At 37.6% G+C, this 27,177-nt stretch overlaps 1 protein-coding gene across 1 annotated transcript in view; it reads right to left on the bottom strand.

Moving 5' to 3' along the window:
- LOC121513498 (doublecortin domain-containing protein 2-like) overlaps positions 1–16,690 on the bottom strand; it is a 41,668-nt gene extending 24,978 nt beyond the window's left edge. The window contains exons 1-7 of the mRNA XM_041793288.1: positions 16,404–16,690; positions 13,116–13,170; positions 6,166–6,242; positions 5,819–5,953; positions 5,388–5,537; positions 3,053–3,107; positions 2,680–2,863 (exon numbers count right to left, since the gene is read on the bottom strand). Of these exons, the coding sequence (XP_041649222.1) occupies positions 2,680–2,863; positions 3,053–3,107; positions 5,388–5,537; positions 5,819–5,953; positions 6,166–6,242; positions 13,116–13,170; positions 16,404–16,690 (943 nt within the window). The remainder of the gene's footprint in view (positions 1–2,679; positions 2,864–3,052; positions 3,108–5,387; positions 5,538–5,818; positions 5,954–6,165; positions 6,243–13,115; positions 13,171–16,403) is intronic.
- Positions 16,691–27,177: the final 10,487 nt, after the last annotated feature.

Here is a 27,177-nt window from a genome sequence, read left to right as displayed (position 1 = left end):
CCATCAATACCCCGTCACCAGACATAGATTTGCAGATCTTTCTTTGGATAAATAATACAACCCCAATTCTAAAAAGTTGGGGCACGACAACATATCAAGTTGAAATTTTACCATTTCATGAAAATATTACCTTAATTGAGATTTGATAGCTGCAACACTTCTCAAAAAAGTAGGGATGGGGCCATGTTTACCTTTGTTTAGCATCCCCTCTTCTTTTAACAACAGTCTGTAAATCTATATGAAGGGAGGTCAGTTGCTGGAGTTTTAGGAGAGAAATGTTGTCCCACACTTGTCTGATGGAACATTCTAGGTGCTCAACAGCCCTGGCTTATCTTTGCCAAATTTTTTTCGTTTGATGTTGAGCCAAATGTTTTCTGTTGGTGAAAGGTCTGGACTGCAGGCAGACCACTTTAGCATCCAGACTCTTAAACTTTGAAGCCATGCTATTGTAATGGATGCAGTATGTAGTTTAGCATTGTCCTACTGATATACTGTATGTAACGCCTTCCATAAAAGGGACTTTGTCTGGATGGGAGTATATGTTGCAATCTCTGTATACTTTTCAACATTGATAGTGTCTTTCCAGATGTGTAAGCTGCCCACACCATAGGCAGTAATGGCAACCTGATACCATCAATGATGCAAGCTTTTTTTTTTTTTTTTCTTTTTTCAAAGATTTATTTTTGGCCTTTTTGCCTTTATTTGATAGGACAGTGGATAGAGTCGGAAACAGGGGAGAGAGCGGGGAGAGACATGCAGGAAATACTGCCATGGGCCGGATTCGAACCCGGGTCGCCTGCGTATATGGCATGCGCCTTAACCACTCGACTGCCGGCGCACCGATGATGCAAGCTTTTGAACTGTGCACTGATAACAAACTGGGTGGTCCATCTACTCTTTAGCCCACACAGCATAGCATCTGTGGGTTCAAAAAAGAATATCAAATTTTGATTTATCTGACCACAGAACAGTTTTCCATTTTGCCTCAGTCCATTTTAAATGAGCTTTGGGCCAATGCAGACGGTGGCTATTCTTAATTATGTTCACATATGGCTTTTTCCTTGCATGATATAGCTTGAACTTGTTTTTGTGGATGCCATGGCCAACTGTGTTGAGAGGCAGTGATTTCTGAAAGAGTTCCTGAGCCCATGCAGTGATTTCCAGCATGTAATTATTAATGTTTTTAATTCAGTACCACCTGAGGGCCTGGAGACCACTAGCATCCAAATGTGCATTTGTGGGTCCTCCAGCTATTTTTCATTTGTACCACTTACTTTTTCAGCCTTTTCCATGAAATGGTAAATTGTCTCAGTTTTAAGATATGATGTATTGTGTATCCTGTATCTCAATTTTTTAAATTTTTTTTTTAGATTTGCAAATCATTGCATTCTGCTTTAATTGTTATACATACAGCGCGCCAACTTTATTGGAATTGGGGTTGTATTCAAGTGGCATCAATAATCATGTTGTGAACAAGACAGGCTTATAGTTTGAAAGCAATGAATCCCTTTTAAGACAGACTCCATTAGCTGACACAAATGTTTTGACTGTGATTATCACTTCCTTTTCTCTTCTCTGAAATTATACATATATGTCTATGTTTCTTAGGAGGTCAACATATAAAATAATCATCTAGTTAGTCCTTTAGTCTCCCTCCTCTTCACTGTTCATCTGATGTTTGCCAGCATCTGTTTGAGTCCATGCTACAAATGTATTTATCTTTTCTTTTATCATACCAACAACATTAAGCTGAAATATTCCTTTAATTGATGTGCACCTGCTCTGTCTGTGAGCGTCCTTCTTTCTGCTAAGTAATCAGGTCTGAATAAAACAACCATCAGAGATAGCTTGCATTCTAACAGTCAATTACAGCAACTCTATGAGGAAAATGTTTCACTTGTTTGGCAACTGTCAAGTTTCAAATTAGCACCACCGCCAACCTTTACCACCTTTACATTGCAAAAATGTCACATGTCGTATGCAGCATGCTGTATGTGGTGTGCAGTATGTGAAAAATTAAATCTGCAGCATGCTAAAAACACCTGGATGTTATAGTGATTCACAAAAATTCTACAGCATGCATCATATCATTCTACCTCATGTTCTGCTACCCACAATGCTAATCACCCACCTAATATAGGGTTTCAATGGACAACAACGGCAAAAGCCTTATAAGAATTGGCATTAATTCTTTCCAATGCAGGTGAATTTATTTTCTGTCTTCAGGTTATTACATGTGGTAAATGTTCAACTCAATGAAACAATTAAAATCCAAATCACATGTAAGCTTTATGCAGACTATAAATGGATGCAACAATGTAGCAGCATTTGCACTAATGTTCTTATTTAGGTCTTCTTTCCATAACCGGAAACTGACTGAACAAGGCCTATTGCAAAAGAATAACTGCCTGAGAGTCACATCACCACTGTCAAACATACTGAGTAGTTTGTAACTTGAAGTATACACTGCATAATTCTCTCAATAGTAGTATGTAGTAGATGGTTTTGAATACAGCCTTTGTGTGTTTTTTTTTATTTGATTATTTATGTTGTTTACTTCTGCTGCCTAAAAACAAATGAAAAATAGCAAAAGCATAATCATGACCCAAAGATCTGTTCTGACACAAAAAGGTAAAATCACAATACGTTTATTGCTTGTTGTGTGAGTTTCTGCAATACCGTTGTCAGCGATGCCGAGTGTCATGCTTTGTCCACTTCTCTTCTTCCTGAGAGAGATGAGTCTAGCCTGAGAGATCTCTCTGACGATGGAGGACAGATGCTCTTTGTTGTTTCCAGTATGAGCTGGAGGAGAGGCCTTAGAGTCTCCATCTCCACTATCGCTGCATCGGACTGTTGACTTCGCCTATAGGAAATAAAGGGAATAAAGAAAATCAAATATTTCTCTCTTTTCTGCATTATCTTAACATTACCATGTCATTAATGTTCTTTGTCTTTTTTCCAATTCTAAGATATGAGAACAAAAGAATACATATATATATATATATATATATATATATATATTAATTCTGCTTGAGTCTCAAGCAGTTCTTACATTTCCATTTTGCTTGGAGAATCTGTAGATGGGCGGTAGAGAGTGAGCTTTTATTCTGAAAAGAAGAAATTTTACTCATAAATTCACAACATGGAGCAGTTAGATTATAACAGTGATGCATGATGTGATGATAAATGATTTCACTTAGTCATGAAAAATAAAACACTAGAAAAACAGACAATTACTATGCAATGCTGTATAAAAATTAACCTCTTACATTAAGACTTATATGTCTTAAAAAAAAGAAGAATCTTTGTGTTTGTAAAACACTTATTAGGCTATTATTAGTCTTTATCAATCACTAAAGGAGGAAAGCTAAGAAGTTAATTCGCATGCAGCAAACTATTCATCTGGGTAATAATCCTTGGGGGTGAATGATGAAGGCTCGAGAGATTTGAAAGAAGATTTTCACCCTGGAGGAGTAATTATTTTCCTCTCTGGAGCGCATAAAAACAAACTGAACGGTTTCCAAGAACAGTCCCTGGTAGCCATTGTGTTTTATTTTGAAGTTTCCACAACTCCTCATGAATTACCCTGGTATCTACGCACTGATGGACACTTATGGTTTGCAAAACTGCTCATGTTTCAACAATTTAGGGATTTTTAGGGTAGGAAAACAATGGCACAGGATTCACCTCAGTAAGTTTCATGATAGATTTGCAAAGGGTCAAACAAACCTATAGGTTACCAGTTTTAATGTTTACGTTTGTTGTTGACTTCTTACATGTGATTCTGTGAGTTTACATGTGATTTCACAATGTCTGTCCCACCCAAGCCCAGAAGGCAAAATCAGGAGTAAATCTTATTAGATGCAAGTGCTATATTAAAAGTCTGATTCTCCCTTAAATCCCCCACAGTCATCTTTCTCGTGAACATTTTGTAAAAGCAAAGCTTGTAAGTCTTGCAGAGCGACGCCTGCAAGATAGTTCAGTTAAATTAATCTTTACTCATAAGCAAACTCAGTTACATTAGTGAAATAAATAATTACAGACATTACAGACAAAGACAATGTTATAAATAAATTTTAAAGAAAAAAGCCAGAGGTCTTATCCAGGATGAATGTATAGACCTGTTACAAAAGTAGTTACATGAATGATTGCTTGCTATAGCTTCGTTAGTTTTAGCTACAGCTAACATAGTTGTGCAAGTTACAGAAATAACTACTACAAGAGCCTATGTAGCTAAGTTAGCTTTAGCAAGGTGAGATTTAGCAAATGTGTCTAAAGCTAATGTAGCTACATAGATAACGTACCTACTAAGCTTACATAGCTGCTTTGCAGCCGGAGCTTTAGCTACATTACCTATCTTAGCTTTAGCTAAAACTAACATAGCTACACTAGCTACATGATTGCTACATAAGCCAATGTAGCTAAGTTAGCTTTAGAAACATGAGTTTTAACAAACTAGCAAAAGCTAATGTATCTATTTTGCTTACATAGCTGGTTAATAGCAAAATAACTATTTTAGCTACATAGCTCTGTTAGCTATAGCTAAATAAGCTGTAGCAAATGCAGCCAAAGCTAACTTAGCTTCTCAGATATGGGGCATTATGTTGTTTACATAGCTGCTTTGTGAGCTTAGCTTGAGCTGCATTAGCTACATAGCTATGTAACTCCATTAAAGAGCTTACGCAGTTAATGGAGCTACATAAGCTACATTGGCTGCTAAGAGTGTTTTTATGGAGGACTTTTGTTTGTTTGTTTGGTGTTTTTTTTTTTTTTTTTTTGCTATAATCAAACCGTTAACTCAGATTAAATAAAGTTTTTGTAATTAAGTTTTGAAGTTCAGGTTTTTGACTTCTAACTTTTGATATCCTAACCGTTACCTTCGCCCTTACCCCAAGCCTTAAAGGAAGTTAAATCCAATTTTATTAAGTTTAAGCATTTATTTATGTTCTGATATGTGTCTGAGACGAACAGAGGTCTTCAGAGGTGAACAGTCTGAAGCCAGATTGTCTTGAGATTCTCTGTTTGTGAGTACTGTCAAAGTGACTCACCTAATGTGACAGAGCCTCTGACATTTGTCTTAATTAGCCTGGTTGTAAAATGTTATTTTCTGTTACTTTTTGGTCTCTGAAATAAAACCTGAATGTAGTTATGATCTAAAATGTGTTGTAGCCCAGTGTCAGCACTGGCATTTCTGCTTATAGTGAGTGAAGTCATGGTAGTCACATGTCTGCAAATTGTTGACAGATAAGTGACAAATGCAAATAAGAATAGGGTATCATAACTATTACTTCTAATTAAACATAGTCAATGACTTTTCATAAAGAAAAAAGCTTTAAGTCTTCACATGGTGATTAAATGTAGTTTATATTCTGTGGTGCAGTGCTTACCCATTGACCCTCCTCGTCCCTCTAGGTTTGGTGAAAAGTAAATCACTGTACGGCAGCTTCTTAAACCTTTCTCTCCCTGCAGCCACATAAAGCTGCCCGCTCTCCAACTGATTCCCATCAGTCACCTGGTTGCCTTCATAGGTGTACAGACTAGAAAACAGACCCAGAGTCAGAAACCACAGTCTAAGTGATGTACTCATGCCAGTTTGTGTGCATTAACTATAACTCAGCACGTTTTACCGTGTCACCTGAAAAAAAGATGACAATTTTATTTTATATTATATTTTAACAGGAAGCAGTTAGATTAATTCTCTTGTAATCTATTAATGCAAATGTATGCAGTAAGGTGCAGTCTGAAACTTTTGTGATGTTGTTGAGATGTTTTAATGACAAGAATAATGTAGGATAATGATGCATTTCTTAGTGTTTACCTTCGTACTCCACCCAGGACTCTCAAGCCCATCTTCTCCGTGATCATCTCAAGGATTTTGTCGAACTGACTGAGCATCCTTTGGTGGATCAACAGCCTCACCGCAGGGTTCAAAACATCCCCATTTGCTACCACGCTGTGTACAGAAAATACAAAGGAATATAGCAACACTTTAGCTGAACATTTCTATCAGATATAGTCCCATGACTTAGAGAAGACTTTAGGACTTTAGGAGAAATTAATGGTCATAGGATGACATTAAAAAGACTGAGAGTAATAGGAATAATACAAAAATCAAGAGCTCACTTTGACATAACTCTGAAAGAGAACTAGGGAATAACCACTTACAATATCGTGCATGGCTCTTTGATGGGTTTCAGGAATCGAGCTGACACGATTATTCGATTAGGTGGCAGCGGCTTGGCCTGAGGACAATGAAAAAGAAGAAAAACGTACGCATATGTAAAACAAATGATCTCAATGATCACATTAATAGGTGCATGTCAATGAGCAAACGTCTAACAGTTAATCACATGGATGTTGGTGCTAGAAAGGCTGGTCTGATTGTTTCACAAACTGCTGATCTGCTTAGATTCTAACACAACCATCTCTAGCATTTACAAAGAATGGTCCAAATAAGATAAACTATCCAATGAGCTGCTGTTTTTTGGGTGAAAATGTCTTATTGGTGGCAGAAAAACCAGGCGGGTTAGCTGATAGAAAAACAACAATAACTCAAATAACCCCTTGTTACAACAGATGCCTGCAGCAGAGCATCTTAGAAGGCACAACACATCTGTTGTCAGCTAAGATTAGGAAACTGAGGCTTCAGTTCACATTGACTGACCAAAATTTGACAGAGATTGAAAACATTGCCCGGTCTGATTGTTGTCAGTCCCTGCACAAACAGTCAGATGGAAGGGTCAGAATTTGGTGTAACAACTTGAAAGCCTACCAGACCACCAACAATCCTGGCATGTTCAGTCGGTTACATCACCTTTCTTCCCCATTATGATGCTCAGCTTGAACTTCAGTGCATCATCTTGACCATGTCTACATGCCTTAATGCATTGGTTTTTGCTGCCATGTGATTGGCTCAGTCTGGCCTGCCCACAGATTTGTCTGGGCCCCTGAAAAACCCAGAGAATAGGCTCTCCCCGGTTGTGATTCATCCATGATGTTAATAAATATGTCAGATCAGCAGCATTGGTGCTAGCACCCTGGCTAACAGTTTCCTCATTTGGAGAGCATCAAACTATTATTGGTTTCTGATGTGAAATTATTTATTTGTGCTATTTTTACCCATTTTAACACTTCTTCTGTCTGTTTTTGCCACTTTTCTGCCCCTTTACACCACTCTTTTCACCCTTTTTTGCCACTTTTTACCTTTTTACTCTTTTGCCACTTATAACCAATTTCTGCAGCTTTTTGCTGTTTTTTTGTCACCCCTATTGTCCCCTTTTAAGCCATTTTTGCTGCCCCCTTTCATTATTTTGCCACTTCTAACCTGTTGTTTTTTTTTTTTTTTACTGCTTTTAACCATTTTTTTCTATTTTACTCATTTTTGTCATTGTTGTCACATTTTTAACTGGGTTTTTCCCTTGTTTGCCATTTTTTTGCCCATCATCACCCATTTCTTACTACTTCTGACCAATTTTTTGCCTCCTCTTACAATTATTTGATTATTTTTCATTAAAGTTGTCTCAGTTTCTTCTGCTTTATTTTCTGGCATCCTGATGTTTGTGCACATTATGGCCTAGCAGTAAAGTCTGTCATTACTCTCCTAATGGTTAAGTTCAGTGTGTCCTTCCACATCATTAACATTACCAATAAAAAGACCATTCTGTTGTAAAAAAAAAAAAAAAATAACAATAACAATAATAAATAAAATGGGGGTTTACATTTTGAAAAAGGCTGTACAAATAAATATATTTTTTCTTGCTTTATTAAGAGTTATTTTAATTCAGGTTAAAACCGAATATGGTTAATACATCTTCGCTCTACAGTGGATTATGATTTTACTGACCTCCATGGGCCCCCACCTTGGCAGGGCTTAGAAAGTGCCCCCCTTTATCCCCCATGTGGGTGACCTTGGGCTCAGTAGATATTTGTGTTGGTAAATAGTAAATATAACCTAGTAATAGGATCGGTAAGTGTAAATAATGCTTTTACAAGATGGCTGCTATTTTCATTCTCACCACTAGATGCCTCTACATTCCCCACATTAGTCCCTTAATGAAAAGCTCTCTTCCCATTGAAAGCTTAAAAACAGACCTTTGAGAACTTTCATGGTTGTTTCTTAAAACAGTTGAAAACCTTACGCATGATCCAGATTTTAAATATAACTTCCCCAAGGAAACTGAAGGTCACTGCAGGTTAAGACTTCAGATCCTCTAAGGACAAAAGTGGCTGGAGAATCAGAGCCAGTATAAATGTGGCAAGTTTTTCTCCCACTGTGAGAATTTATGACTCAGAGGTGTGACCAAAACAAGATTTTAAAAGCTTTAACCCCTAATGGCAAAGATGAAGGGCTATTGTTCACACATCAAATAACAATGTTGTGACAGCAATAGAATAAATGCCTAGTAATCCTTAGAGATTGGGAGGATGCACAGAGTGAGGTCCTGTCCCCTGATGACCTGCTGTGACTCTAAGACTAAGATATGAATCCTGTGAGGGTTAGAAAGGGAGATACTGAGGTGGTATATTAGAAGTCCTCTAGGGTCAAAGGCTGCTGCTTGGCAACTGAGGTGTGAAGGTTAGGAGTAGGATTCAGAGAACTATTTTCTATCTATTTCTAACTATTTAAATCGCATAGGTGCTGAAATAATGAGTTTACCTTAAAGCATGCATCTAATCTTTACCATTTTGTGTGTAATACTGTGAACCATGAGCATCAGTGCAGAACTGATTCTGACATATGTAAGCCAGGAAACTCTGCAACCATGAAAGGGTAGGTGTGAGTCAGTATGTGGGAAACATTAAGAAGAAATACATTGTTTTTAGTGGCATGTGGAGAATGTGGACTCAGTTAAGTAAGAAGGGAAAGTTCCCTGCACTGATTTCAGAGTACCCTTTGAACTTGGCAAGCTGCGTATAATTCAATATGAAAAATAATGAAAACTTTGGTTTAATAAGAAACCAAAACCATGGAATGAAATTGACTTGGGATGTAGCTCAAAAACTTGATCACATATTTCAATAAATCCTTGGGTTCAATAAAGTTAGGACATTGTGTAGTATGTAAATAAAAACAGAATCTGATCATTTTAAAAATATCTAAACCACATGTTTAATTCAAATTAGCCTAAAGACAACAAGTCAGATGTTAGAACTGAGAAATGAAATTGTTTTTGGAAAATAATACTCTCATTTTTTAACTTGATGCCAATAACCCTTTAAAGATGTTTGCACAGGGTCATGTTTAATGTTGTGTTGCACCACCTTTCAGTTCCAAGAAAACTTGAGACTTTCAACATTTCAAGCAGAGATGTAAAGTATCAATGATGGGCCCCCAGTGTAGGTTATTATGAGGGGCACTCATTAGTTTAAAGGATTTAGACACACATGCACGCAAGACATACAAACACATTTAAGCATTCATTTTAACTTGGTATCAACAGTGCATTTAGAAAGTATTCAGACCTCCTTCACTTTTGTCAATTTTGTTATGTTGCAGCCTGATGCTACAGTTAAGAAAATTCTCATTAATCTACACACAGTACTCCATCATGACAAAGTGAAAACAGAATGTTACGTTTTTACAAATGTATGAGAAATAAAACCCCAAAATATTCCATTTACATAAGGATTCAGACCCTTTGCAAAAACACTTGAAATTTAGCTCAGGTGTCTCCCATTTCTTTCAGTCTTTGCATGTTTCTACATCTTGATTGAAGTCCATCTGTGCCCCGATGGAAGCCCACTTGGAGTTTACGACATACTCCACACGAAAGCCAAAGGGGCTTTCATGTGTTTTGAGCAGAGGCTTCTAGCCACTCTGCCATAAGTCCAGATCAGTGGAGGGCAGCAGTGATGGTTTTCCTTCTGGAACTTTGTCCCATCTCCACACAGGATCTCTGGAGCTCAGTCAGAGTGGCCATCAGGTTCTTGGTCACTGCTCTCACTAAGGCCATTCTCCATTTTCCCATGATTGCTCAGTTTGACCAGGCCACCAGCTCTTGGAGAAGTCCCAGTTGTGTCAAACTTCTTCCATTTCAGAATTATAGAGGCCACTGTGCTCTTGGGAACCTTCAGTGGAGCAGATTTTGTTGTGACCTTCCCATCCTGTCTCTAAGCTCTGCCGGCAGTTTCTTTGACCTCAAGGCTTGGCTTTTGTTCTGATATGCATTGTCAGCTGTGAGGCCTTCTATAGAGAGGTGCCTGCCTTTCCATATCATGTTCAAACCAATTTAATTGACACACAGCTGGACTCGAATCAAGGTGTAGAAGCATGAGCAAAATTTAAAGTGTTTTTGCAAAACACCATTTCTGTAGGTTTTGCTGTATGCTTCGGATCATTGTCTTACTGGAAAATAAATCTCCTCCCAAGTTCTCTTGCAGACAGAAAAAGATTCTGGGGAAAGTAAGATTTTCCTCAAGGATGTAACTTTATTTTGATACTTTTATTTTACCCTCTACCTTTACAAGCTTTCTAGGGCTGGCTGCCAAGAAGCATTCCCACAACATGATGCTGCCACCACTGTGCTTGTCTGATGGCAAAAAAGCACCATTTTGGTTTTATCAGACCAAAGAACTTTCTCACTTGACCATGAAGTCTGACTTAAACTTTTCAATAACTGTCTCTATGAGTTGCTTGGCATGTTTTTTTGCCTTCATAGTGTAATAGTGTCCAGGAATACTGATTAACCAGTGATTGGACCTTCCAGACACAAGTGTTTATACTTCAATCACCTGAGACACATTCACTGCACTCAGGTGATCCCCATTTCAGTAATTGTTAGATTATTAGCACCAGTCGGCTGGAACTCTGCTGGGTTAGGTCAGTCATTTCAAAAGGGGTGAATATTAATGCAATCACTTATTTTATACGTCATATTTATATTTAAATATTAGATATTACTTTGTGGAAATCTTGTTTCACTTTGACATTAAATAAGCCATAATTTCTTTTTGTCAAAAAAGCCAATTGAAACACCATGATTGATTTATGATATCAATAAAGGGGAAAATATCAAGTGGGTGAATTTTTTTTGTAGGCACAGTAATGTGAATAAAAATAATTTATCATGCTGCATTTGCTCATATGCATAAGCTCATGTTTTCAGTTCATTTGGACTTCCAGGAGGGTGCTGTGAGGACACTGTCACCAATAAGCCTGTTGCATAAATAACATGCACGGTTTTTTTCTAAACCCTTCTGGTGTGAGAGGACAATTTCAGTCAACCAAAGGGGGATACAGATAATTGGCTAAATAGTCAAATATCTGCCCTGATAATTGACCAGCAAATCAGTTTCATCATTATAGACACATTCCTGCTACGGTCTGCTCTCTATCTGATGGGACCAACACATGACATGTCTTTGAGCTATACTCAATGAAATATATCATTGAAAAATCACCACATTTTGTTTTAAATTAGCCACATTAGCCGCATTAGCCACAATGGCTCAGTGTTAATGTTGATAGCTACAAAAAACAATACTTATGCATGGCAGATCACTGCATTAGGACCACTGCATTTTAAGCTTTTAATTTACCAAACCACTTTGTTCATGTCTTAACAATACTGAAACCAGCAGTTCAGCTTGAAATGAACAGAGAGCTACACAATAGGCATGTTATTACAAAAAGAACTCATAACAGGAGTTCTATTTTAAGTACAAAAATATGAGGGAAGCATGTCTGAAGCATGATTTCTTACTATGAGCAAACACAAATGTACTACATTAACCTTTCATCAGCCTGTCCTAAGATGCTCTAAAACCAATAAGACCAAGAAAATAAACTTGCCCGTCATCAAGCCAGCTAAGAGTTCTCATCATTAATTGGCACAATCACAGGTTAAGTGGAGTATTGAGGGGGAAGCAGGGTCCTTGTAAAGTAAATTGACTCACTTAATGCTCATCACACAATCATAGCAGCAAACACAAGCTCTTAAGGTTATCAGTGATGAGACTGAATCAAGAAGGAAGGGGATAGTTTCTGGTGCTTTCGTATGATTAATTTACTGCAGAGGACAGACAGTGAGGCCTTCACATAATTATTTTGTGACAAAAATTGTTGAATATACTTGTTTTTTCATAAAAGAATGATAAGATAAGTGCCCCTTCCTTCCCTTGACTACATTAACAACCCTTATTTTGAAAGAGGACCTGCTGGTGACTTTAGAGATACATGAGCCTGTGGACTCCCTGACTTTAAGCCGCTCTTGTTTTGGCCGTGACTTCATAGCTGGTGATTAAAGATGCATTGAAAGGCCGGGGATGATTATGATCCAAAAATCAATAATGCATGGCCATTGAGACGACAACAAAGTGATTCTTTGCAGAGAACAACGGAGAGAAATGCTAAACATTACACCTTGCTTAAATGATCTTTCTGGAACCTTGACACTGTGGGTGGGGGCAGGAGTGCAGAGGTTATCTTTTCAAATCCACGTGCTCTCATTGCATGTAGTGAGACATGCTTCATAAATGTCTAAAACCAGATCCAAACACTGCTTAAAATAGGACTGAATTAGTGGGGTACTCGTGCTATCCTGACCTATATAACCAAAGCAGAGTGAAAAATGTGGAAAGCCAGCTGAACAAGATTATACTTAGTATGTAAGACAGGAAGTATACTGACTGATGTTGAACTCTCAACTAAATCGAGTGGGACTACAACTACATCAAGCTGCAAATCTGAAAGGCCAGCTGCTGAAGTGGAACCTGAGGATCTTTTTTGGCAAGATTAAGGGTGCACATCACCCCAAGACTGCCTGGATGACGGACAAGACCATGTTAATTATGTAAACAATTTCCATCTCTGCAGATTGTGTTTGAATGCTGCCAAAGATTGCACAGATATTTGGATATTTCATGCACATCCCGCCCTAGTTTATGTATCTGATCTCTCTTATTACAGGAAAATATTTTCCCTGCTGGTCATTCATGAAAGCAAAAATACACAGAGATAGTTATAGAGATGCTCCACCACACAGCTAAAATTGCTAAAATTCATTTTTTTTCTTACAGCATGCAGCAGGAAAACTCACAGCCTGCCTAACACAGAAATAAAGTCAGACAAACTGAAAGTTCACTTGTTTCTTGCTTTGGCAACATTTTTAACTTACCTGCACTGGAAGAGTCTGCATCAGTCTCCTCTTTCTTGAGCCAATCTGTAGGTAACTAAATATAAAAGATAAATTGAAATCAACAGGGCCATTTTCTGATTTTTTTAAAAATAATAATTAAAAGGAATAAAAAATATAGTATTTTATTAAACACATTTTTGAATGCATTGAAAACTTGAAATCATCATCAGAAGTGAGCAGACAAACTTGTTTGCTTGCTGAAATTACAGAGTTCAGTATTTAACACATTGCTTAAAGAGGCTATAATCGTAGCACTTTGTTTTAATGACCTCTAATTTCCCACTACTTTTATAATATTAAGGTAGGGTTAGTTTGTTCATTACAAGTAATAAGTTGGCATTTTACCGAGACACAACTTAGCAATATTAAAGAAGTATTCACATAGTAATAATATACTAATTCTCAAGTATTTTTCTTGCAAAATTGTGGAAATTCTCTGTAGTAAGCTGGCATTTTACCCTAACCCTAAACCTAAATCAAAGAACTGGTTTCTCTGGGGCATTTCAGATCATTAATTCTGAATTTCTTGTCCTTTTTTTTAACTGCTAATGTACTTTATACCTCTAGTGTATGTTTTAATACCATGGATTTTCATTCCTTAAATGAGGGCACGCCCTCAATGATTTTCGAGTCTAAATAAAGATAAATATAATTAATAAATAAACCCTGTAATACTGTGAAAGTTCCCTGTTATTTAGGTGGTATGTTACTCTTACCCTAATCCCTAAACCTAACCTTCGTAATATGTGTCATTTCTCTGGTAATTAGGTGGTATTTTAGCCTTACTATAACTTTCTAATCCTAACCTTTGTCATTTTTTGACAGATCTCTTGTACTAAGGTGTTTTTTACTCTAACACTAACTCTAACCCTAACCCTTGTTGTATTGTGGAAGTTCTCTGGTAATTAGGTGGTTTCTCAGCCTCACCCTACCGCCCTAACCCTAATCTTAACCTTAATCCTCTAATATTGTGACATTTCTCCAGTGATTAGGTTATTTTTGTTTGTTTGTTTTTAATTTTTTTTTACCCTGATCCTAATTCTCTAATCCCAAACCTCATAATATTGTGGCAGTTCTCTGGTAATTAGGTGGTATTTTACCCTAACCCTTTAAGTCCTCATTATAAAGTGGCACCTCTCTGACAATCAGCTGTTTCTTTACTCTAACACTAACCCTAACCCTAACCTTCTAACCCTCACACTAACACTAACCATAACCTTAACCATGTTTTTAATGGCTTTTATTTTTTTTATGGTTTTGTGTTTTTATGTCATTTTATAGGTTTTCATGGTGTTCTTGCCTGCTTTTATTTCTTTTCTCCTATTTTGTTCAGTTCTGCTGTGTTTGTGCTCTATGTTTGTGTTTTTACTGTGCACTTTGGTAAACTTTAATGTTTTTAAAATGTGCTATATGAATAAAGTGGATTTGATTTGAACCCCTACCTTAACCCTAATTATATATTGGCAATTCTCTGGTGATAGGAAGGTGTTTTACCCTAACCTTAACCCCCATAATATTGTGGCATTCCTCTCGTAATTAGGTGGCATTTAACCTTTTAACCCCTGAATCCTAACCCTCAACCATACCCCTGAAAATTACTTAAACATTATTCTGGAAGAACTCACTTTAATTTAGTGGGCCAAAAAATAAATTACCTGGGCATTATCAAACAACTTATACAGAAACTCATCTTATTTCTCAGAGATCACTTGGTAAAATGCTACCCAATTACAGCTAAATTGCCACAATATTAAGAGGGTGAGGTTAGGGTAAGGGTTAGGCCAGAATACCACTTAATTACCAAAGAATTGCCCTCAACATTATGAGGGATTACTTTATAATTAATATATTATTACTAGGTCATTTTTTTCTTTAATATACCACATTACCAAGTTAGTATTTGGTAAAATGCCAAACTATTACAAGATAATAACCATCTTATTCTCGAGAAATTATTAGATAATTATTATTATCATGAAATCACTAGGTCAGGCTTTCCCATACTTCATAGCCCAACTTGAGACCTGAAAATTTTCTTCATTCTACTGTAACATAAGACTCAAAACATTTAACTTCTCACTCTTATTTCATAAACAGGGGATTTCAAAGTAAATGGGTAGTTTTAAAAGATATTAAAGCCACCAAAAAGTGCAATGAATGAGCCACCAACATTTATTTAATTTCAGCAGGCATCTGCAAAGTCACCTATATTTCCTTTATGATTTTAAAATGTACTTTGTGACGCCATAAACCCTTTCCTAGTAATATTTATGCAGCATAGTAGAAGGTTGAATGGAGGGTCACTGGTTAATTTAGTACCAGTCAAACTTGACACTTGTTCTGTTAATCACACATAAATGTTGAAAAGTTGGCATGTGAGTTAAATCTTCTAGCTGTGTTTCGTTGCTTCTTGGACTACAGAACAGCATTTTAACATGTAGTTGTGTATTTTGTGATCATTTAAAACTTGATTTTAACTTTCAAAATCATGTTTATGGTTTTTACATGAGGAAAGAGGCCTTCCCAGTCCACTTGCAGTAGCCCACACATTGAGAAGCACTTGGGCCCACTACAATAAAGTTTTACCAGTATAATGTGAGCATTATGCAAATGAATATATTCATCTAGAGTGCAGGACAATGAGTGATCACTTTATTTTATCTTGTCAGCATATTGGAAGTGATTTTCCACACAATTCCTCTGGGTATACAAAAAACAGGATGTATGCAGCAAAATAAACTGATGTTAACTGTTTATTCTCATCATTTCTGCAGCAGGTAGCTCTACCTAATCTGTGCTGTGATTTGAAAACACCTTTACCATGAAGCATGCTCCAGTTAACAGACTCAGTGACTTTAATACCTTTTCACTGCTTCCAGCACTCTCAGTGCTCCACTACTGCCTTCTATGAATAACCAGTTACACAAAGCTCATTATCTGCAGCATAAGTCAGCTTATTTTTAGGCCCTGGGAACGCACACCTCTCAGTGCTGATCTCATCTGCCACATGCTGTGATTTAACGGTGTAGTTACTTAAAATGTTTATTATCATGGACTTTAAAGCCATGGTTGACAAGAAAGGGGTTCTATTAACCCACTGAGTGATTGGCTATGACCAGTGTTTACATTTTGTCATTATTCAGAGTATTTAGAGCAAAGCTGGTTTGCCAAAGTCTTATTCCAGTATTTACGCACATGAAAAACAAAACATTAACAAACACAACAAACAAAACACGAGGGAAATGATTAAACTAATCTTTTTCTTACTCAAGCCTTTTGAATTTCTCCCTCCCTGCAGCCACGTATTGCTCCCCGCTCTGCAGGCTCTCCAAACAGTCCACCTTGTGCCCCCCTCTTGGCGTGTAGATGTTTCTCACCGCTCCAAACGGCGCCTGTATCCCTCCGGTCACCTCTCTCAGCAAAGTCTCAAAGTTGGACACCCTCTTCTGGTTGATCACAATCCGTCGTGCTTCGTAGTAAGGATCTCCATTCCTGTACATGAAAACATTCTTCACTATCGGCTGCGACAGAAAGTTTGGCTTCTCTGAGCTCATCGCTGTGCGTAAAATGAGGCTGGTGCGTGACGGGGAACGATCTATAATAATCTTAAAAGAGGTTGAGCCCAGTTGCGAGATAGAAGCTTATAGGCCATTATAATGACATTAAGAGCTGATCTAGCTAGGACCAATATTTAAAGATGAGTGGAGCCCAGCCCAGCACGCAGATCTTTGGTGAAGGTAGCCGTTCAGATAGAGGGCGTCCGGAGCAAAAATACCACCTGTGCGTGAAAGAGGGAGGGATTGAGTAAAAATAAATAAATAAATAAATAAACCACATGCATGGAGGTGTTGGCCTAACGCGGAGTTAAAAGTGAAAACTGTTCATTTTGCAGGGTCGTAATCCGCTACAGAGAGGACGGTGCAGATGTGGCCGCTTCGTGTTCACCGTTACGCAGCTGAGTCAAGCTGCTCTCTGTAGTTTCCCTACGATGTCAGCTGGGAGCTCATCTGTTGGGATGTATCTATGGGAACACGCTGCTGTTCTCTCACCTATTACCACAGACTTCACATGGCTGCAATCAACAGGTAGTCACTCATTAACTGAGATGAAAAAAAAAACAAAACTATTTATTGTATTTGTGATGATGGTGAGTTGGGGACAATACAAATGCATCTTTGTGACGTTGATATTTGTAGATGAAAATGCTGTAAAAACTCTCTAAAAGCCACGTGAGCATGTTAATTGGGCATCAAGAGACCAATTGCGAACTGGTGCCATCCCGAAAGGGGGACTACAAACATGTTTGTTTTGTGTATTATTAGGGTGTCGAACGACAACAGGGAGATCTGTACTCTGTGTACTTTTGTAGTTCCACGTGTGCTGGTGCAGCAATTAAAAGCCTGAAGAGTCCATGGTGTAATAGACAGGATTTTTATCCATCCCCAAGAGAGTAAACACGCAATCACATGTTATAAATCAGCAGTATAATTGAGCAAATATGTATCATATTCAAATAAATATCAGACTACGTGTGATTTTGTGATCTTTCATAAATAAGAAAGACTAAAACCTCTTTCACGTTTTCTATCCTCTTCACCTTGGTGCTTCATCGTGGCCTCTTTTACCAGAAACAAGCAGAAATAATCACTGCTTCACAAGGAAAATAAAATGCTTTACAAACCAAAATAATAAAACAGCAAAAATACTTACAAAGAGCAAGAATAAAAGACAAAAATAGTACAAGTATACAAAATAATATCAAATGATCAAAAGCCAGTTTAAAGAGATTTCTTTTTTTGTTTTCAGCTGCTTTTTAAAAACCTCAATTGAAGCAGCAGACATAAGCTAAAAGGGACAGAGTTCCAAAGAGTCAGGGCCACAACCTCAAAGGCTTGATCCCCTTTGGGTTTAAGTCAGACCCGAGGTACAACAAGAAGACCCTGATCTGAGGACCTGAGGGTTCTGTTGAGGATGTAGGAATGGAGCAGGTCAGTTATATATTCAGGTGCTTGATTATGAAGGGCTTTATAAACAAAAACAAGGGTCTTAAAGTGAATTCTGAATTTCACTGGCAGCCAGTGTAGATATTATAAAATGGTTGTCATGTGGGTTGATCTGCTGGACCTGGTTAATAGTCTAGCAGCAGCATTCTGTATCAACTGTAGGCTGTCAAGAGAGGATTTATGGAGGCAGGTAAGGAAGGAGTTACAGTAGTCCAGGCATGAAGAAATGAAAGCATGAACTAACATTTCTATGTCTGGGGCAATGAGAAGGATCTCTGTTTTGCCTGTGTTGATGTGAAGGAAATAATTATCCATCTGGTCCTTAATAGTAGACAGACAGTTGATCAGTTCATTAACCTTACATATGTCATCAGGCTTAAAAGAAAATCGCAACTGAATGTTATCAGCATAAAGATGATAAGATATTCCCTGATGTTAATAAGATGTTAATAAGTCTCAAAAGTAGCAAACACAGATGGACATTTTAACTTGTCCTTTTTTATTGTCATTTATTTTGTCTCATGGAACCAGTTTCACCTTCAAACTGGAGGTGGATTAAGTGGTAGCACTCAATCAAACACTCTACAAAGCCACTCACTCCCTGCTTTTAATTATTTATTAGTATCTCAGGCATTAATGGTACCTATAAAGAGTTTTCTGGGTCACATGGCATGTCTACAGAAAATAAATAAATAAATGTGTGTGTGTGTGTGTGTGTAAGAAAAGTACATTCAAGTGACTTGACCAAACCAAAAAAAAAAAAAACAAACCAAAAAAAAAAGGCTCATTAATTGAACGTGTTTGACCCTGCAAACATTTTCTGGGTAATGTTAGTATAACTGAAAGCAAAGCATTTGCTTTGAAATTCCCTTTTATGAGACAAATATATTGTATGATAGATTAAAGTAAATATTTGAGTCTCATGTTGTGGTGGTTTTGGTGGGCCGCCAGGGCTTTTCAGGTCTGAAATTTGGCAGCAGTTTACTGAAGTTTGTGAAAGGCTGATTTATGATATGTATTCATGGCTTGTACATAAACAATTAAAAGGTAACAGTATAGCAGCAAAACATGCAAAACCTTCAACCCAATGCTACAGCTCCCTTCTTAGGTGCATTTCTCAGTTTTGACCACCTGATGGTGCTGTTGCACTTTATATGCCAGAAGTATTAAAACAAGCTTCAGACAAAATAAAATAAATAAATAAATAAGTATATAATCACTGTAGTTATAATACAGTGGCACTGTGAGCTGTCAAATCTTTCCTTATTGATCAGGTGGCATGGGTCAAAGGTAACCAAGGAACAGCCAATCAACCTGATGTTGGTCAGTGAACTATGCTGGTTATGCTATGCAGTCAAAATAGAAAACTAAATGGATGGGGACATCAGGTTTTTCCAAAAACGTACAGAATAAAAAAAAATTGGGAGCTTCTTTAGTTGGCTACCAGTTGCCCAGCTTGGGAGACCTTGCCCAGGTGCACTGTGATGCCCTAATCTGGCCCTGAATCTTAATGCAACTTCAGTTCACAAACTGCAATTATGGATTTTAATCTTCTGTTTAGCTGAGAGGACAGCATTTAGTGTTTACTGATATTTAACTGAACTGCAGTGTATCATCAGAAACACAAGGAGGGATTGAGAGGAGAGTTTAAGCTACAGTATGTCTGGATGTTCTTGAGTATATCTGTAATCAATTAAAGTATCAATTGTGCATTAATATGAGTGTTTTACATTTACATTAATTTCACAATATGGCTAGTAAAATTAGTTTAAAGAAAATAACTATGTCTAAAAGTAAAGACTACATTAACACTTGTTTTTTGACTGAAACTGGTCTAAAATTAACCTGGCACACCAGATGGCTATGCTTCACATCAATCTGGAAAATCACTCATAGACAGCATTTGGAAAAGTGCCGAGCCTTTGAAAAAAACTCAGAGGGTGATTGGATGAACGTTCTGTCTGTCACATCTTTACAGGTCAATCAGGGCAACAAAACATGATTTAGCTGCTACAGAGCAGCGCCCCTACAGAGGTGTAAGCTCCATAGAGAACTGCATAACGCGAACAATGGCGACTGTAGACATGTTAGTACATGACTTTTGTTGTTTTTTAATAGAAAACAACTCACTGCTGTTCTTTGTTCTTCTTTCAACAAATAAATGTGGTCAAGTTCTCATAAAACTGGTGCTTTAGCAGCATCCACGCAAATGTCTTCCGCCATAATTGCACCAATCTTTTGTTGCTGCTTGCTTACGTCACGACTCCGCCGCACCCAAAAGTACTGCAGCTCATCGCTGATTGGTCCTGTCACTTTCTAACCAGGCTCAAACTGTTGAGACGGGAGCCTTGCAAGATGGATTCGCCAGTGAGAAACACCTGCTTTGCAAGGTTAGGCTAAAATATTTTTGTATTTTTGTCGACTAAAACTAAACTCAAACTTAAAAACAACGAAAATATGATCCAAACAAAAAGACAACTACAGCTGAATTTAAAACAGTTGCCAAAATTAACACTGGTTGATATAAAAATAAAGCAGAAATGTGTGTTGTTTTTGGACCTCAGCACCCAGGGTGTTGAAAAGAAGACCTGTGCGATGATGACCGAGTTAATGATTGAAAAAAAGATCTAATTTATTTATTTGTTTATTATTTATCTAACCAGGAGTATTCTCATCTTTTTACAAGGGTGTCCCAAGACAGCAACATGATAATATTAATAGAGTGTTGTGTAGTGCAGGCATTAAGTCAGTAGAGGGCAGTGTACAACCAAGAAAAGGAATGCACTGGAATCAACACATTCACACATGAGTGACAGAGGGGTTTTCTTTTCACTGTTATCTGTTTCAATGGTTTTCTCTGGAGAAGTTGAAAGTATGAGCAACATTGTTTCATTCCAAATGTGACAGGGCTGATTCATGTAGACCTGCTGCCTTCATCTTTCCCTCAGAATGTAAAAAGTAAAATATTATTTTGTGAATCTCAGGAAAAGGGAAGGATGTTGTATAACAAAGAATGAGACAGATGATGCTGCTTGGGGGACACCACAAGACAGACTTTCATTTTACCTGATTATTTGATGATCTCTTGAACAATAAATTTGTTCAGAAACCTCAAGCTTCATTTTGCACTAAAAGATTATTTGAGACTCTGAAACTACCATTCAAGCAGTCATTTAAGTAAGGAGCAGAGCATGCCAAAACCAACATTCATCATTTTCTGGCATCTCCTCATAAACCATCAGCTTCTGCTGGCCATTCTATTTCACTTTCTCTTCTCTTTATAAGGGACTTTCTCGGAGAATCGTTCTTTGATTTGGCACAAAACACCCAGTAGAAAAGATCTGGCGAAAAGAAAATTCCAACGACCTTTTGAAACAGCAGCAACAGATAAGCAAATAAGTCAGGTAGGGCAAGACTGTTGAAAATGCAGCTGAATGTGCTGCCCTCTTTGACTTTTTTTTTTTTGGCAAAGCCCAAATCATAAAATGCAGTGCATCTTTAAATAAATAAGGCTCATGTCCTTCCACTTCTCCTTGTGTTTATCCTGTGAGCCTAAACATCATTGGCAAGGCATTGAATTATACATAACTGCTTTTATTCTATGAATGTATTAATGGGGTCTTTTAAACCACATCCTCACATGGTCAGAGCTGCTTTGCAATTGTTTGAGTTTGTCAAGTTTTGTAAGCCTCACAGCTTCCTGTTTCCCAGTGGTTTGGTAGTGTCATCAAATAAAAGGAGGGTGGCCTGAACAAACATGCATCATAAGGGAGCTTATTTCATGCCAAATAACAGATAAATGAAAGGTGCACTATACAGACAAAAGTATTCAGTGGCCTGATCATCACACCAACAGGGACTGTATGACATTGTATGAAAATACATGTACCTTAATATGGAGTTGGCCCCCCTTTTGCAGTTACAACAGTCTCCTCTCTTCTTGGAAGGCTTTTTACAAGATTCTGGAGTATTATTGTAGTTGTCCTTTCATTCTGTAGAGCATTTATGAGGTCAGGCACTGATGTTAGACGAGAAGACCTGGCTCACAGTTCATCCCATTGGTGCTTGATGGGGTTGAGGTCAGGGCTCTGTGTGGGCCAGTCAAGTTCTTCAACACTGAGCTAATCAAACCATGTCTTTATAGTCCTTGCTTTGTGCACTGAAGCACAGTCATGATGGCATAGAAAAAGGCCTTCCCCGAACTGTTGCCACAAAGTTGGAGGCATAGAATTGTCCAAAATGTCTTGGTATGCTGAAGCATTAAGATTGCCCTCTAAAGGAGATAAGGGGCCCAAACCCCGAAAAATACTGTTATCCCTCCTCAATCAAACTTCACAGTTGGCACAATGAGGTCAGGCAGGTAACGTTCTCCAGACATCCGCCAAACCTAGAGTTGCCTATCTGACTGCCAAACAGAGAGGCGTGATTGGTCACTCCACAGAACAGGATTCCACTGATCCACAGTCCAGTGTCAGTGTGCTTTACACCAAGCCAAGATGCTTGGAATTGGACTTTGATGTAAAACTTGAACACAGCTGCTCGGCCATGGGATCCCATTTTATGAAACTCCCGAGCATTGGTGACTTTTACTCACAATGTGCCTTAGCAGTTGTTGATCCCACTCTGTAATTTTACTGGGCCTTCTGCTTTGTGGCTGAGTTGCTGTTGTTCCTAAATGCTTCCACTTTCTAAAAATATCATATACAGTTAATTGTGAACGTCTAGCAGGGATGAAATTTCACAGACTGTCTTATTGCTGAGGCAGCATCCATCACAGTACCACACTTGAAGTCACTGAGCTCTTCAGGATGACCCATTCAGGATCACAAATGTTTCTAAATAGAGACTGCATGGGTAGGTGCTTGATCTTATTCACCTGTGGCAACAACTCTAATTGAAACACCTGGATTCAACTATTAACAGATGTGGCCAAATACTTTTTTCCATATATTGTATATCTCATAGGTCTCGACAACTACATTTGTTCTTCATGAACAAAGCTTAATCCTAATTTTCAGCTATATACCCATTTTACCTGAGTTATAGTGGTACAAACAAGTCATTGAGTAACTGATTATTATGCTGGAACATTTGTTTTAGAAACCCTTTCACTGAGAAGTATAATTTTCATGAGTAATGTATTGGTTGCAGTAATAATGCCCTCTTTTTGACTGATGTCTGATGGTACTGGGAGCATGTCTTAGTCACACAGGGACAAATGGTGCAGAGATTTTACGCTTGGTCAGGGGTGAAACAAAGTGACATGACAAAGATGACACATTTGGACCACAAAGTATTTATTTCTGTCTCTCTATCTATTACATTTACAATAAACAACCATAATAAATAACTGCTGAACAAAACTTCAACAAATGGATAGTACACCTACATGCACAACATCGGGTTAGTCTTTCTTACATAAATATGACTGGTTCCTTTATAAAATAGTATTAGTGTGTACCTCACAAGAAATATCAAGGCTAGAGATTTGAAGGATGTCCACTGATAAATCAGATTTTATTTTAAAGCTTCTTGGAGAGTAATTATCTCTAAATGCTGTCAGTAATAGGCTCCTCTGTGTGTGTGGCTTCTCTTTTAACAGAGTGTTGACTCTCTGGTTACTCTAATGAAAAGTGTTGATTCAGGGTCATGCCGCCAATATTGACAGAGCTAACAGCAGTTATAGATTCTCTTCATTGCATTGGGGCTGTCTTTATTTTTGCTGTCTTTTAGTTGTGCATGCGTTGATCTGACAGGAGCCTGAATGATAAGACTCGTCTTTAGAATACCAACACGGTGGTGTAGATTTTAAAACTTTGACTTTTCAGTGTGTCCCTGTCTTACCATGGCAAATACAAACATATTCTATAACTACGTGATCACAGCAGGGATCAAATAGACGCGGCATGTTTTAAACTAATAATCCAGTACTGACACACAAGCAGGTGACTGTTGTGAATGTTTTAATTGAATTAATTATACTTTATTTGACAGTACAAAACAAAGTCATACAGTCAGAAACACCACAAGGCACAGTACAGCAGCACAGGCGTACAATTTAGGACATAATTAACCCTTAAGTGTGTTACATGAACCACAAGGTGAAAACAAGCCATCGCTGACCGGTTTGAAATGGTTTCTGATGAAACAGAAAGACTCATGAGAAGGTTTGATGATCCATGTAATTCTCATTTTAAGGCTAATGTTTATATCTACCACACAGTAACAAAACAATAATCCATATATACATATAATCTTGTTGGTCTTGTTTATTTAATATCATACAGTACAATACGATACAAGCCCCTCTACATTACATTAACTCTTACAGATAAATAACTGGATAACTTCATGTTTTACATTACACACGGTTCATTTTCAGTTCAATAAAAAGCAGCTTTTAAACAGTCTTGAAACTCTGAATAAGATTATGTAAACAGTAAAATTAAAGCTTCATGCTTTTGATAACGTGACAGTCATAGCAAATCTCCAAATCTATCTTTGTGCAGATAAAAAAACAAACAAACAAAAAAATCTTTAAATATACATTAATATGAACTGTTACAGCAGGGAAGAGATATCGACCTGGCTGTGGAGGACAGAAGCTGCCAACTGGTAAAATTAGTGCTTAAAATTTGACATGAACTAAAATTATTTTTAAATTTTCTCTTTAAAAGTGTTTTTTACGTCTATGTTTATTCTATTGTATATGTAAAGTATGGGTTCATTTTGCAACTTCATTCATTTATTTTTAATGCACTTTAAAGTTTTGACCAGTGTCATTTTTTTTACATTGAAGTTTTCATTGAAACTGAAATGTATTTCATTTACTTTATGTCTATTTATTATTGCTATATACAGTCATGGCAGCCAGACACCTGTCGACACACGTGTTTGGCTTGACGGCATCTCTTTTGTCTGGACGGTGGGTGGTTTTCGAGCCCTTGGGACATCCACAGCACAAACAGGGAGGCTGACCAGCAGGTCAGCATGGTACACTATGCCTACTGACTGGCCACATCTACACCGTACTCTGCCCTAAAGGTGTGAACATGTTTTTTTTTTTTGTTTTTTTTTTTTTCCCACAAATGATTTTCCCATGCCCCTGATGATATACAACAGCATCCAGAGCACAGCCAGGTTCGTGTCAATCCTCCTTCCTGTCCAATGGTTCACTCAGCCAGTTTAGTTGTCACATCTACGCCTTACTTCTGACTCAGTTTTTCAAGATTGGCAGCAGAACATTCATTGCTGATGGCCAAACTCACAACCATTCATCTGAGAAACTGTTTATCTCAGAACAGAAATACATACTAAAACTTTTGAAGTAAAATCCAATGACACTTTTATTTAGGGTTAGGGTAAGGGTTAGGATACCAAAGGTTAAAAGTCAAAAACCATACCTGCAAAACCTAATTACAAAACATTTAATAAAGCTGAGCAAACAGTCTGCTTACATAAAGCTTGCCTCCATGAAAACATTCCAACACAGCCAGCTTAGCTTACACAGCTCTGTTAGCTGTGTAAGCTAGGTTGTTAATAGAGCTACAGAGCAAATGGAGCTAACACATAGCACCTAAGAAAGCTACAGTATGCTGTCTACGTTTTCTGCATAGCTAAGTTAGCTTTAACCATGTTTTCTAAAGCTCACTTAGCTAAAGAAAAAGTAGCTACATAGCCATGTAAGCCATTTAGGTATGTTATCTACGTAGCTACATTAACTTTGGCTATGTTTGCTAAAGTTTACGTAATTAAAGCTAACTTTTGTACACTGGCTTATGTCGTAACTTCCAACACAGGACTATGCACATGTAAATCCTGGATCTCTGATCTTTTGCTCTGTTTTATTCATGAAATGTTTCTTAGTCTGTAATGTTTGCAATGTGGTTACTTCATAACTGAATTAATGTTTTTGTAATTAATACAAATATTAACATTTCCAGAGTGACTGCCAGACTTTGTTAATGAAGTTGAATTAAAAAATAAAATCTAAAACTAGAAATACCTTGTACCGGCAAATTACGGCACTTCTTTTCTGAGATATTTGGCATCTCAGATGAATGGCCAGTGAGAGTGGCGGTCAAAAATGTATGGTCCCTAGCCAGACCCCTCTCCTGTTCCGTGGCTTACAAAGCCCTGTACAGTACTGTATTCAACTACCCCAAATTTTGTTTCCTGTAAAATTTTTTCCTTGAAACATTTGTATTTGCATTTCTTCTCCCAAATGTGGTGATTTTAATCATGGTTCTTTGTATTAACTTTTAACTATTGACATCAGCCAACTTTATGTGCTATTTGTGCATTCAACACTCTGATTCAGAATCCTGGTATTGACAGCCATGTTTGCCCCCTGATTGCTGAGCCTTGTGCCCCCCCGAAGCCAGAAGCACATTCATCAGAAATAATGACACTAAGATCCTGACGATGTTTAGAGGTTATGAACCTGGCTGTCAGAATGGGACAAGAATCCATGGCTACATGAGTTAAACTAACTGAAGCTACAGAACAGAAGGCAGTGGTTAGCTAGTGGTAATTTTGCCATAGCTGTCTGTCCATCATCAGGAAACTCAGTAAATCACGGAGAGATAAGGCAAAGCAACCAGAGGATATCTGAGGAGCCAGCTTTTTTTTTTTTTTTTTGCCATAAAGCAGCATCCTGTTTCCCCCTCCAAAAAAATGAACAAATTAAAAAAGGGTTCATTTAGATAAAATGTTATCATCCAAGTAATGCCTATTTTTCATTCAAAACAATTCTGGGTGCATTAAAAAGCAGATCTATTTTTGTTTCTATTCTAAGTTTCTGATTTATTTAATCTTTAGTTTTTACAATTTGGCAGCTTCCATCTTCCATATGGCAGGATAAAATTAACAATCAAGTGGTCTATTGGCAGAAATTCCCTTGGCAAATAATTCTCATGTGAGAAAGAAATAGACGAGTTTCTAAGTTCATTTTAGTCTTTGGTTGATTGGATCAGCAGTGTGGCAGAGGACGTGGTTCTTAGATGTCCCTGATTATGATTTGGTAGATGAAATGTTTT

Source organism: Cheilinus undulatus, linkage group 8 (assembly GCF_018320785.1).
Source record: "Cheilinus undulatus linkage group 8, ASM1832078v1, whole genome shotgun sequence".
Lineage (NCBI taxonomy): Eukaryota > Metazoa > Chordata > Actinopteri > Labriformes > Labridae > Cheilinus > Cheilinus undulatus.
The sequence above is the reverse complement of the archived record's forward strand: the minus strand, read 5'-3'. Positions and strand labels throughout refer to the sequence as shown.